We start from the raw sequence: 13,383 nt of genomic DNA, 5'->3' as shown, positions 1-13,383 counted from the left end.
TGGGTTTCCTGCATCATACATCAAACTCCCACTGGCTATTTGTTTTACATATGAAATGTGTATGTTTTAATGCTATTCTCTCAGATTATCCCACCCTCTCCTTCCCTCAATGTATCCAAAAGTCTGTTCTTTATGTCTGTGTCTCCTTTGCTGCCCTGCAAGTAGGATCATAGATACTATCTTGTCTAGATTCCATATATATGTGTTAATATACAGTATCTGTCTTTCTCTTACTTCACTTTGTATAATAGACTCTAGGTTCATCCACCTCACTAGAACTGAGTCAAATGTGTTCCTTTTCATAGCAAGGTAATATTCCATCGTGTATATGTACCACAACTTCATTAACCATTCATCTGTCGATGGACATCGAGATTTCTTCCATGTCCTAGGTATTGTAAATAGCGCAGGAATGAACACTGGGGTACGTGTGTCTTTTTCAATTATGGTTTCCTCAGGGTTTATGCCCAGTAGTGGGATTGCTGGGTTGTGTGGTAGTTTTAGTCTAGTTTTTAAAGAGATCTCCATACTGTACTCCACAGTAGTTGTTATCAATTTAAACTCCCACCAACAGTGAAAGAGGGTTCCCTTTTCTCCACGTCCTCTCCAGCATTTATTGCTTGTAGACTTCTTGATGATGGCCATTCTGACCAGTATGAGATGATAGTTCACTGTAGCTTTGATTTTGGCCTGCAATATTTCTGTACAGAAATCAGCTAATAACCTTATAGGAGTTCCCTTGTAACTCTTTTTCTGTTTTTCTCTTACTGCCTCTAGTATTTTCATTATCTCCTTTTTCAAATTGGTGTCTAGTAGTCTGCAGAGGCCTGTTTCATTATTTATTCTTTCAGGAGAATTCTCTTGTCTTTTACCTGGGAGTGGTTCCTCTATGTTTTCATTTTACTTGTACTTCTTTTACTCTGAGTTTAGAAGAAACAATCATCTACTGTTGCTTGAAGGGCTATTTATGTTGGCGTGTCCTTGTCTAGCTTGTGTGGATTTACTATATTTGGTATGAGGGCTGTATTTAGTGTGTGGATGCCTGTTGTGTCTTTCCTCAGCATGTGCTGGTGGTTATCACCTTGACAGGGAGTGTGCAGATGCAGCAGCCGGTGCCCAGTCCTGAGGGTCTTGGTGGTGGTGGTGGCTCAGATGCGCCCCTGGAGCATGCAGCGCGAGTGGAGGCAGTTCATGATCGTTGCTAGAGTTTGCAAGGGAGGTGGTGGTGGTTTGTCACCAACCCTGTAACCAGTGCAGGTGGGGTCCTGCCCTCTGTAAGTTTGTGCACAAAGAAAAAGGCTACAGTGGTGGATCCGCCCCCAGTGACACCTGGCCTCTAAGATGGCCTGGGCTTCCTCCATGCACACCCTCAGTTGTGGTCACACTAGATTCCAACAACATCTCCCAGGCTGTTTCTGCACAGCTAATCTTAGTCCTCTCTCCAGGTCTGATCTCTGAAAGCCTGAGTTCTGACACGTTCCCTGCCCACACTGGCAGACTGGTGTTTCAGGTTGCCACCAAGACCATCTGTACAGTTTTTCTTCTACTCTGGCTGCTGCATTCTCCTTTGAGGCTCTGAAGCTCCCCTTCCGTCCCGGCAGATCTCGCTGGTGAGGGGGCTTCCCAGGGTGCAGGAACCCTTCCTCTTCCACAGCTCCCTCCCAGGGGTGCAGGTCTCAGCCCATTCCTTTCTCATTTTCTTTTTAATCTTTTTTCCTATCCGGTTACCTGGAGACTTTCTTGCTCTTTCAGCAGTCTGAGGTATTCTGCCAGTATTCAGTAGATATTCTGTAAGAATCCTTCCACATGTAGATGTATTTTTGCATTTGTGGGAAAAGGGGAGCTTCATATCCTACCATGCCACCATCTTAACTGCTCCTCAGGTATGTGCCTTTTAAATAAATACTTCAGATGCTTCTCATGCCTCACCATTAGAGTAAAATGATGATACCTGTGAAAGTGACCCCACTTCCACTTTCCTACCAGACATAGCTGAGAATGCCTTAGAGAAGGAATGTGTCTAATATAAATGCTTAACCTTATACCTACAACTGTTAATAAATGCTCCCAATTTCATATTCCTGAAAACATAAGCAGAAACTTATAGGTGCTGAACCAAGTATACACTACTTAAAAACAGGTTAAAGGTAGGTCCCAAAAGATTCTTTTTATTTAAAAAATATTACATGTAATTATACAAATTTTTTAAGAGACTTAAAAATATCTCAGGAGTTGCACTAAGACAAACAATTCCACTTTTCCTTTAATAAATTACACATCTAAACTTTCCCCCCTTATTACTGTAATATTAACTAATAAAATATTACTTGTATTTGGAAAAGAAGAAAGAGGTTACATTACAGTTGAATTAGGTTCAGGAATCAAGCTCAATTTGTTTCCAAGACTTGGAAGAACTTCTTTTGTACTGTTCCAGTTCCTAAAACAAAAACATGTTTTACTAGTAAAAAACTTTAAAATTTAAACTAGGAGCCTTAAAACTGCCTTAGCATTTTTGGGGTGTAACAGTGTATCCTTTATAAAAGTATTATCACTCTCAAAATTTCTTGACAACTACTTTATAAATGACTATACTCGGGAGGTATCTTCTAGAAATGTAGTCTTCAGAGTATATCTATGTAGCCTAAGTAGCACTTGGAGATGAATTAAAATTTTAGACAAAATTATATTCTAAATAGTGCATCCACATTGTTTTTCAAGTAACAAAATTAGGCATTGTTATATGCATGCTTTGGGCTCCCTGGTGACTCAGCTGGTACAGAATATGCCTGCAATGCAGGAGACCTGGGTTTGATTCCTGGATTGGGAGATCCCTTGGAGAAGGGAACAGCTACCCACTGCAGTATTCTGGCTGGAGGAATTCCATGCACTGTATAGTCCATGGGGTCACAAAGAGTCAGACATGACTGAATGACTTTCACATTCATGGATGCTTTAAGAATACAAAAATGATCTTATTTTTAAACATTTGCTGTTCAACTCTTGTCAAATTGTGGTTGAAGTTAGGAAAATATCAATATTTAAAATGTACATATCCTTTGACCCAGTGATTATACCTTTAGACATCCATCATATAGCACAATAGAGAAGAGCAGAAGGATATTCACTGCACTGTCTACTGGCATGCAATCGGAAATGGCTTAGACATCTCACGGTAAGGACTGATTAAATACCTCAGTGCTCACTGATGCCTGACTTTGTAGGCAGCCAACAAAAATAATAGTGCTGTATGTGCCAAATGAGAAAGGCAGCTAGGTGGAGAGAGGGCAGGACACTCCCATTTTCTATATTATATACTTATGTGTCTTGATTTTTTTCACCATTGAGTATATGTTACTTTTACAATTCATAAAACAAAGATAAACTTGAGTGGAGGTGGGAAAACCTTCATGAGACAACTAACATGCAAAAGGGACCATCTAAGGGGATTGTCTTTTGGCTTCTTCCATGTTGTTCAGTGTCTAAGTGTACAAAGTGTATCATTGTTTCAGATAAGCAAAAAGTGGTTACTCTGCAAGATAAGGCAATCCCTGCCCTTTGCCTAATGTAACTGAAGTTCATAGTTGCGAGGAAAAGAAAACTGCACTCTCATTTTCAGAAAAATGGCAGATGATCTCTTTCGTACATATATTCTAAGTCATTGAAATTTAAATGTTGAAAGTTTCAAAACACTATAATGACTTTGAAGAAAATTTTTTCCATAGTATTAACTCCAAAGTAGTCTTTATAGCTTGGTTTAATTTTAATGACATTAACTCAGTTCACCAGTTATCTTACCTGTAACTTATGGTTTCAAGGATTGTTAGCTCATAAAGAATAAACAGTAATCAGTTACCACAAACTTTGCCTTTAATTGGAAGTGCTGAATTATTATTTTTTTTTTACCAATGGTAATGGTGAGGGCATTGCTCTGAGATGCTGTGCTCGTAGTTTCTCCCTTCTGGAAGCTGTAAAGTGACAGAACTGGGCTGGTCCCCCAGCTACGCCAGGAGGAGGATGGAGAGTAACTGGCGTGATACAGAACTCACTGTGTTCACTAGATCTTTAGTACTGCTTTCATGCGACCTCAGCATTATGTGATGATGTTTTAAAGGAACAGCAACTAAGAGGGCTCTCTTTGCACTACAGTTCTTCATGGCCACTCTAGAGAGTCACTTTAAAAGAGAAAGCAAAACCAAAAAGGGTTTCTACCCTGCTTCTTAAAAGCTTCTAAAGTTTTCAAATATAAATATATATAATGCTTAAAACACCATCTTCAATCGAGGACAGTAAAAACATTTCCCCCCAACATGTAAATCAATCGATGTAAATCAATCAGTGTGTGTCTGTGTTTAAATTATAGGCCTAGGGATTATAAATAGAGTTTTTTGAAAATGGGGATTCAAAATGTATATGTATGGTTGAACCAAGAAGACCTTAAAAATAACTGTTTACCCAAACCTTTTCCATTTTTTTTTTTTGCTTTGACAATAAAAATATAGAAAAGAGGTAGAAGGATTCAGCAAGTGCTTTCTATACTTGACTCCCTTAAAATCAGGAGTGCTTTAAAACTGGAAGACTTTTAAAAAATAGTAAATACCAAGGAACTATTTTCTGGTGCCCATGTCAAGTCTGACAAAAGAGAGCTAATTAGGAAAGACATTTAGTCTGCAGAAAAGGTGAAAAGGGGTCTTAAGGTTGATCCTCAAACCAGGGGGACTAATTTCAGTCTCTGTGAGGATCTTCATGCATCAGTGGGGACTGGGAGCAAAAGGGATTCTGGACAGTGATCATAAATGACATGTTCTACTATCAAGAACTTAAAGCATTATGGAATACTGTGTCTCAGTGCCTCCCCTTTCACTGGCAGGATAATGTAACAGAAGTATGGTTTAAGTAAAGTGTGGTTTAAAGGAACACATCTTTCTTGCCTGATGATTCTACATGACTTGGGCTTTTTTAAAGGCTCAGTATTAGAGGAACTGAACGGGACTCATGAATTAGCCTATCTTAGAAGTGGCGTGCTCTGATTTCATTGCCAAAGCTTAAGGGTACCACACTTTTTGTTTGATGCCTGATTATTTAAGCCACTAATAATGAGACTTGGGGATGGGAGGGAGTCATATGGAGGATCACGTCTGGACTCGGACAGACCGAGGGCCAGCCCTCCACTCATATGCCACTGGATTATTTTCAGTGAAATAAGATGTCATCTTTCTTCCTAGGAAGGACAAGAATCAGTAACTGTTTGGGTTGAAGGGCAGACACACAGCACACAGTACAGACGTCAAGTAGTTACCAGTTGCTTTTAGGTAGGGATGTAATTTTGTGTGATTATGGAAAGCCTTGAATGAGACATTCCTTTTAGGTGGCTATTCTTCTTCTAATAGGCAAATCAAATCTAAAGATTATAATGCTGTTTTCACTGAAAAATGTTAGCATAGCAATAATCATTAAAAGATCAAGAAGGCAGTGTTTTTAGAAAGAGCTGTAGACTAGATTTTCACCTACGGCAGATGAATTCTTTTGTAGGCTATGTTAATAAAAGTGGCATTGACTATCTTGCCCATATAAAAAATGAAAATGTATTGTTAAATGTTTAGTAGGAGATAGGGGTTTTTCAAAATTAATCTACAGAGAGTTTTCTCACACATAAATCAGCTTCTGTGTTTATCAGTAGACAACTGGAAACAATGTAAGCCCCTGAAACGGCTTTGGAAGAACGTGCAAGAATATATAAAGTTGTGGATATTAGAATGTCAAAATTTGGAAGTGAACATGTATAAAATAATTGAGTATCAACTGCTAATCATTAGCATGACTTTTAAAGCAGAGGTGGGTACTACATGTGCAAACTAAAATCAATTCATCTACTAAAAGACCATGAATGAAACTGCTTCAGAGGCAAAATTCGGACATTATAACTTTTCAAGTGAGTCTAAAAAAAAGTTTGTCCAGAGAATGTGGTAATTAGTGAGGTACAAGGGAAGAACGATACAGGTATTGTGGGGCTGCTTTCCAGTTGTACTCAAAACTCATATGGTTTTAGGTCAGTTAGGGATGATGGATTTGAATGTGAAACCTTAAGATGCTCAGAAATACTCCTGCCCTTTAATAATAAATGTATAAAAGGGATCACTGTATAATATAAACAGATAATCTTATCAACAATGGCAGTTAGTCACTAACTCCTAGATAAATATTAATTCAGAGATGACTTCCAACTAATCTCTATAGCCAAGCTGCAAAACACAGTAAGGGTTACATGAGGTCATTTTAGTGTTCCTGCAACATGCCTCTCATTTTGCTACAGCTATAATACCCTCTAAGTATTCATGACATGTTTTTCAGAAGTCTTCTGTACTTAAAATGTTTTGCTTACTTATTCTAGGGCCCCAGAAGGTAAAAGGCGACTGCTGAGAAAAAAAAAGGCCCTGGTCCCTGCTCACAGTGGGTGGTTGTGTTCAGCTTATCCTAGCAACAGTTATACAGCTCTACAAATCCCACCTGAGAGGTGGTCAGGGCGTTTCATTTACTGTGCTTATTATATAAGGTTATATTCTTCACAATGACTCGCTTTATCAAACTAAAAGGAGATCCAGGAAAATCTCAGTATTGGATCATGATAAAAATTTACCAACTCTTACATTCTTATATCAGGCTGTGTATCACAAATGGTGCTACCTGGCACATATATGGAAAGCAGTCTCCACTTTTAATCACTTTCCTGAGAGTTCCTGGGTTTTGTCAAGTATGTGCTTTCAGATTAGGCAGTCCTTAATCTTTCTGATATGAGAAAAGTATGTGTGCTGCTGTGCTTAGTCGCTCAGTCATGTCCATCTCTTTGCAATCCCATGGACTGTACCTGCCAGGTTCCTCTGTCCATGGGGATTCTTCAGGCAAGAATACTGGAATCAGTTGCCACGCCCTCCTCCAGGGGATCTTCCCAACCCAGGGATCGAACCTAGGTCTGCCACATTGCAGGCAGATTCTTTACCGTCTGAGCCACCAAGAAAAGTATGGATATATCTAAATGTCCTAATAAAAAACAAAACCTTCTAATAATCCCACAAATAAAAGAATATTATGGAAGTGTTTTCCCAACAGCGAGGTAAGAATCACTACCCATCTTCCACATAAAGTATACTGGCAAGTCCAAAAAGCATATGTGAACACTAAGTCATCTCTGGGTGGTAGAATGTTATGTGATCTTTAGTTCCTTCTTTATGCATATCAGAATTTATATATATATAAATAGTGAAGATATACTATTTAAATAATTTTGAAAGGAAAAAGTTAAGTAAATAAGTTGAGAAAAATTTATGGAATTCTAAGTATATTTCTGTGATAAAACTCAAGATGAAATAAATGTTGAGGATAATACCTGATCCTTCTGAATTCTCATCTCATCAACTTCACTTTCAGCATATTGAGGGTCTTTTGCAGGGTCCTTGACATCTTTTAGTGTGTTGATACTCTGAAATCACAATTTGTTAAGTCACTTCATGCTCATAACCAAAAACCTTCAATGACCATCATCTACCTCACAAGCCAAGTTCCTGTTTCTTGGGCAGCCAGTGAAGGCTGATCTTTTGAGCCTTCATCAACACTGAAGGCCAATTCAAATTCCCCAGGTTCTCTCTCCCTCTTGGATACTGTTTCTCCCTTCTCTAACAACCAGAAAGAGCTCTGTTTGGAAGCAGAGTGAGAAAAGTGTCTTACCCATTGTTTCAGCCCCACGGGGTCAGACAGACAGTAGATTTTAAGCAAGTGTTTAACTGATTTGAGTAAGTAGAAAACAAAGTTACTATAATAGGCCTGTTTGAACATTTCCCAATAACTGATGAATAACAGCAAAAGCGAAAAGGCGAAAGTCGCTCAGTCATGTCTGACTCTTTGCAACCCCATTGACTATTCGGTTCATAGAATTCTCCAGGCTAGAATACTGGAGTGGGTAGCCTTTCCCTTCTCCAGGGGATCTTCCCAGCCCAGGGATCAAACCCAGGTCTCCCGCATTGCAGGCGGATACTTTACCAGCTGAGCCACAAGGGGAAGCCCAACTGTTGAATAGTGCTGAAAATTCTTGCTTTAAAAGAATGAGAAATAGATACCTTTGGTGGAAAGAGCTTTTCATACACTTTTTTCCACAGGTCCATTGGTGAACGGGCATGAAGCTTTCCAATGTCATTATCAGGAAGAGGAGGGGGTCCTAGAATTGGAAGTTTTAATTCAAATGACTGCATTGACTAAAACATTATAAACTATTACTATCAATAAAACAGATGATACTTAAATCTTAGATCACTCATTTCCTTTTCTTCTATAATCACCATTAAAATTTATCTCAACCCAGTGTAACAAGGCCACTGGGACAGATTCTAGTACCAGAGGGAGAGGAGCCAGAGTAATGAGTAAATTGTAATTCTCTTTCCATGCACTTACGTAGATGCTCAGGAAAAATAGAAAATATGACATTCTCATGTGTTTGTGAATGTTTAAGGAAACAGATGTTCTTATGTGCTGTTGAATAGAATGCAAATTGTGACAGCTATACTGGAGGGTAATATGGCACCAGTAAATACTATTAAAATACAAAAAAAGATCACATCCTATTACCCAGAAATTCTAGTTTGAGTGTTTATCTTAGAAATACCTGCATACACACATTAAGGATTTCACAGAGCCGCATTATTTGTATTAGTGAAAAAATGGCCTCAGCTGAAATGTCCATCAATAGAGGTACAGTGAACTAAATTCCTATGCGTAGCCATGCTCTGGAACACTCTCCAGCAGCCAAAGTTCCAGACAGACCTATGTGCCGCGTTAATATGGAGAAAGCACTAAGGTGTATTGAGTAAAAAAGGAAAACTTCAAGATGACACAGAATAATACAACTGTATTAAAACAAGTCGTCTTTTTTCTGTACCACATTCACATGTATAGAAAATGGAATATTAAACTTGATCATATATGTACTGCCTGTATAACTTAAAAATTAATGTGAAAAATTTGAAAATATGCTGCCACTTCTTGGACATTTTTCAATGCATAGTCTGAGATATCTCATTCTTTCTATGCTAGCATCTACATTGCTCACTGTTTCACTCTATCTTTCAGGGCCTCCTTACGACTTTGGTGGCTAAGATAGTGATCACACCCACCACTCTTACCCAGATTTCCCAAATTTCCTCCTTGTCCTCACTTGTGTGTGTGTGTATTAAGCTGTACACAAGTTTATCACCTTTGTAGGCTCATGTATCCCTGACCACAGTCAAGACACTGAACAGTTTCATTCCCAGGAAGATCCCTCGTGTTGCTCTTTTATAACCAAACCCACCTCCTTCTCAATCCCTCTCCCCCCCTCCCTCCCCGCCTACAGTTCTGTCCCTAACCTCTGACAACCATTAATCTTCCCTACATTTCTAAAATTTCTTCATTCCAGAATTTTATATAAATAGAACTGTATGTAACATTTTCTGATCGGCTTTTAAAATTCAGTATAATTCTCTGGAGAGTAAACCAAGTTGCTGTATATATCAATAGTTTGTTCCTTTTCATTGCTGAGTAGTAAGTATTCCATGGTATGGATATACCACAGTTTATCCATTTACCTGTTGAATGATGTCTGGGTTGTTTCCACTTTTGGGCTATTACAAATAAACATATCATGAACATCTATGTACAGATTTTTATGTGAACATACATTTTCATTTCTCTCAAATAAATGTCAAATAGTGCAATTTCTAGGTCATATGGTAGCTATATGATTAGTTCTATAAGAAACCATCAAACTGTTTTCAAGAGTGGTTGACCAGCTGCTATGGAGGTTCCTTAAAAAACTAAAAAAAAGCTATCATATGACCCTGCAGTCCTGCTCCTGGGCATTTATCTGGAGAAAAACATGATCTGAAAGGATACATGCACCCCAGTGTTCACTGCAGCACTGTTTATAAAAGCCCAGACCTGGAAGCAACCTAATGTCCATCAACAGAGGGATGGATAAAGATGTGGTGTATATATATTTACAATGGAATATTACTCAGCCACTAAAAAGAATGAAATAATGCCATTTGCAGCAACATGGATGGACCTAGAGAGTGTCGTCATTCTGAGTAAAGTAAGTCAGAGAGGGAGAAATATTGTATGATATCCCTTATCTGTGGAATCTAAAAAGAAATAATGCAAACGAACTTACAAAACAGAAAGACTCACAGACTTAGAGAATGAACTTATGATTGCTGGGGGAAGGGGAGAGTTGGGGAGTTTGGGAAGGTCATGTACACACTGCTATATCTAAAATGGATAACCAAAAGGACCTATGGTCTAGTACGTGGAACTCTGCTCAATGTCATGTGGCAGCCTGGATGGGAGTGGGGCTTGGGGGAGAATGGACACATGTATGGCTGAGTCCCTTTGCTGTTCACCTGAAACTGCCACAACACTGTTCATCAGCTATGCTCCAATACAAAAGGCAGTTAATGTATGTTAAGTCGCTTCAGTCATGTACAACTCGTTGTGACCCCATGGACTGCAGCCCACCAGGCTCCTCCATCCACGTGATTTTCCAAGAAAGAATACTGGAGGGGGTTGTCATGCCATCCTCCAGAATACAAAATAAAAAATTCAAAAGAAAAAGAGTGTCTATTTTACATTCCTGCCAGCAATGTATGAGTGATCCAATTTCTCCACATCCTCTCACCAGCACTTGGTGTTACCACTATATTTTAACTATTCTGGTAAGTGTGTGGTAATATCTCAATGTAGTTTCAATTTGCATTTCATGTAAAAAAATGTATTAAATATCTTTTCATGTGCTTATTTGCCATTATTGTATATCCGTAATGAAAATATCTGGCCATATCTTTTACATATTTTCGAATTGGATTTTTTTTTACTGTTATATATTCAAGATACTAGTCCTTTGTAAAGCATGTAGTTCGAAATTTCTCCCAGATTGTAGCATATCTTTTTATTCTTTTCACATGGGCTTTTAAGAGCAAAAGTTTTTAACTTTGATGAGGTCCAAGCTCCATGATTTTTTAAATTCAGTATTTTTTGACCTTTTTCTGACCTCTGACTACTTACAGGGGCAAAAGATTTCCATCAGCATTTCTATCATTACACACAGTGATTCTCACTGCTAATGAAATTAAGTTGGCAATTATAATAATTGTAATTATAAAAATCAGTCTTTATAATCACTCATTAACACCTCTGTTCTTTTCATTCCAATTCAATCTATAATCCCATGACAAAGATCTCTACATTTGAAGTCAACTTCAGCATGTAAGAGTAATGGGGGGTGGGAAAAAAGAAAACCACTGTCCATTGGTGTTAAAACCAAACTATGCCAACCCCAGAGTACAGAGGTGCTAGGCCCCAAAATCTCTACAATGAGATTACGTCTGTGAGAAGACAGGGAGCTTGACCACATAAACTCTTGAAATTTCTTCTGCTTCGTGAGTCTAGGGATAAGTATAGGAAACATACCAACATCCCATTAGATGAAGCATTTACATAACAAAAAATTAAGCCATACCTAGTTAATGCAACTGTGTTCTTTTGAGTTATTCCAACACTTGAATTTCTTATATTTTTCATCATTGCTTATAATATATAGCTTTGAATTTCCTGACTACTCTATCCTTCTGATTTTCTTTTAAACCCAAGGAGCTAAAATTTAAAAGTACCTGGAAATCAGTGAGGGAAAGAAAGTACATGCAATTTTTTTTTAGTGGTATAGAGATCAGAAATCAGTTGCTCATATGCCAACATCCCTTTCATCACAAATATGTCAATGTGATGCATTCTGCATCAATACAATGTATACAAATAAATACACAAGACATGACGACAATAATAATGAAACCAGAAACCATGGTTAGGGTTAGGAGATGTTGGAGATGAAGTGAACAGGCAGTAGGATAAAATCAATAAGCAATTAAAACAAATGGAACAATCTTAATAAGTTCACCAACCTATCTGACTTAAAGAATCCAATCCTGCTGTGATAAACAGAGGTTTATTCTGATCCACACATATTGATTTGCTACACGGATAAGAAGAAAAAAGAATCTAATTTAGTTTAGCAATCAAATATCCTGCCATTCCCTACTGTAAATACAAGAGCCAAGTTTTATATCTAGCCCCTATGAGAGCATTTCTCAAAATAAGTGAATGATTATTAACTTAACCAATTCAAAAAATAAAGTATAGCTCTAATAAAGATATTATAGGAGAAAAAAAGACCCAAATTACCTCAAATCAAAACCAAGAAAGATAGCAAGGTTAAGAAAAATACTTACTAAAATGATCAATTCCATTTCTAATATAAAATAGTGATAACAGTGGGAAAGCTACTAAAATAAGGGGAAAGGAAGTAACAGGATCAAGGAAACAAGCATAATAGTATGATTATTTTATTCTAGTTTCCAACTACTATATAACATTTTAGTTGTAAAATATGATAAATATTTAAATAATATAAGAAGCAAGAGATAATATGAAATTATCTAAGAACAGTCATCTGAGGCATTTTTCCCAGTCAAGAAACAAGAGATTTGTGAGAACAATAATCAGATGAGAGAATACAAAATAAAAAGTAAAAGATATTAAAAAATATTTTAATGCTACCTTTTGTTGATGCCAAATGCCAATTGGTTAATAACTCCACGTATTTTTAGTAATAGAGCTTCTGATTTACTGGTAAACTAAAAAGAAAAAAATCAGGACAATAAATTACATGCTCAGCTTTCAAATCACAGAAAGAGGTAAAATAAACATGGCTTTCAACAAGTACAGACTGCAGAGAGAATTACTATTTATTTGCCCAACAAAATCTCCTGTTTGAGTAAACAAAACAAAACCCGAATAAAGGAAAAGAAAGAAATCTCGATAAATTTGTTTTAACTCACTCTTCAAATTTCATGAGTGCACAATATATTTATTGTATGTACTTGTGTTTATGCACTGATCATTTCAGCTACTCCCACAAATGGACTGTAATCATTACCAAAATGCAATCTGGTTGGTTAAAAAATAGGAGGTATGTATCATAAATAACTTTTCCATCCAAACGCATACTGTTGTCCTCAAAGCAGTTAATGTGGGAGCTGCAGACTAGTCTAACAATACTGATACTCACTGAAACAACTTTAAAACTTCTCTTCAGATTTGCCTTTAAAGTTTGCAAAGTAGGCTACTGATTCTTCTCAGTGGTGGTCTATAGCCAAGTGATCATAACCAGAATATTTTAGAAGAACGAAACTGCATGGGTGCTGTTATCATTAAGCTGAGAAATCAGATGAAAACCAGGACATATGGCTACCCTACAAAACCTTTTAAGACTAATTTTGAATGTTTGGAAATACAAAGGTCACCCAGCCA

At 37.5% G+C, this 13,383-nt stretch overlaps 1 protein-coding gene across 1 annotated transcript in view; it reads right to left on the bottom strand.

Annotated features, from left to right (window-relative positions):
- Positions 1–2,147: 2,147 nt before the first annotated feature.
- Positions 2,148–13,383, bottom strand: part of DYNC2LI1 (dynein cytoplasmic 2 light intermediate chain 1) — a 38,100-nt gene continuing 26,864 nt past the window's right edge. The window contains exons 9-13 of the mRNA XM_027555142.1: positions 12,631–12,707; positions 11,976–12,046; positions 8,109–8,206; positions 7,382–7,474; positions 2,148–2,437 (exon numbers count right to left, since the gene is read on the bottom strand). Coding sequence (XP_027410943.1) covers positions 2,375–2,437; positions 7,382–7,474; positions 8,109–8,206; positions 11,976–12,046; positions 12,631–12,707 — 402 coding nt within the window. The 3' untranslated portion in view covers positions 2,148–2,374. The remainder of the gene's footprint in view (positions 2,438–7,381; positions 7,475–8,108; positions 8,207–11,975; positions 12,047–12,630; positions 12,708–13,383) is intronic.

Source organism: Bos indicus x Bos taurus, chromosome 11 (assembly GCF_003369695.1).
Source record: "Bos indicus x Bos taurus breed Angus x Brahman F1 hybrid chromosome 11, Bos_hybrid_MaternalHap_v2.0, whole genome shotgun sequence".
Lineage (NCBI taxonomy): Eukaryota > Metazoa > Chordata > Mammalia > Artiodactyla > Bovidae > Bos > Bos indicus x Bos taurus.
The sequence above is the reverse complement of the archived record's forward strand: the minus strand, read 5'-3'. Positions and strand labels throughout refer to the sequence as shown.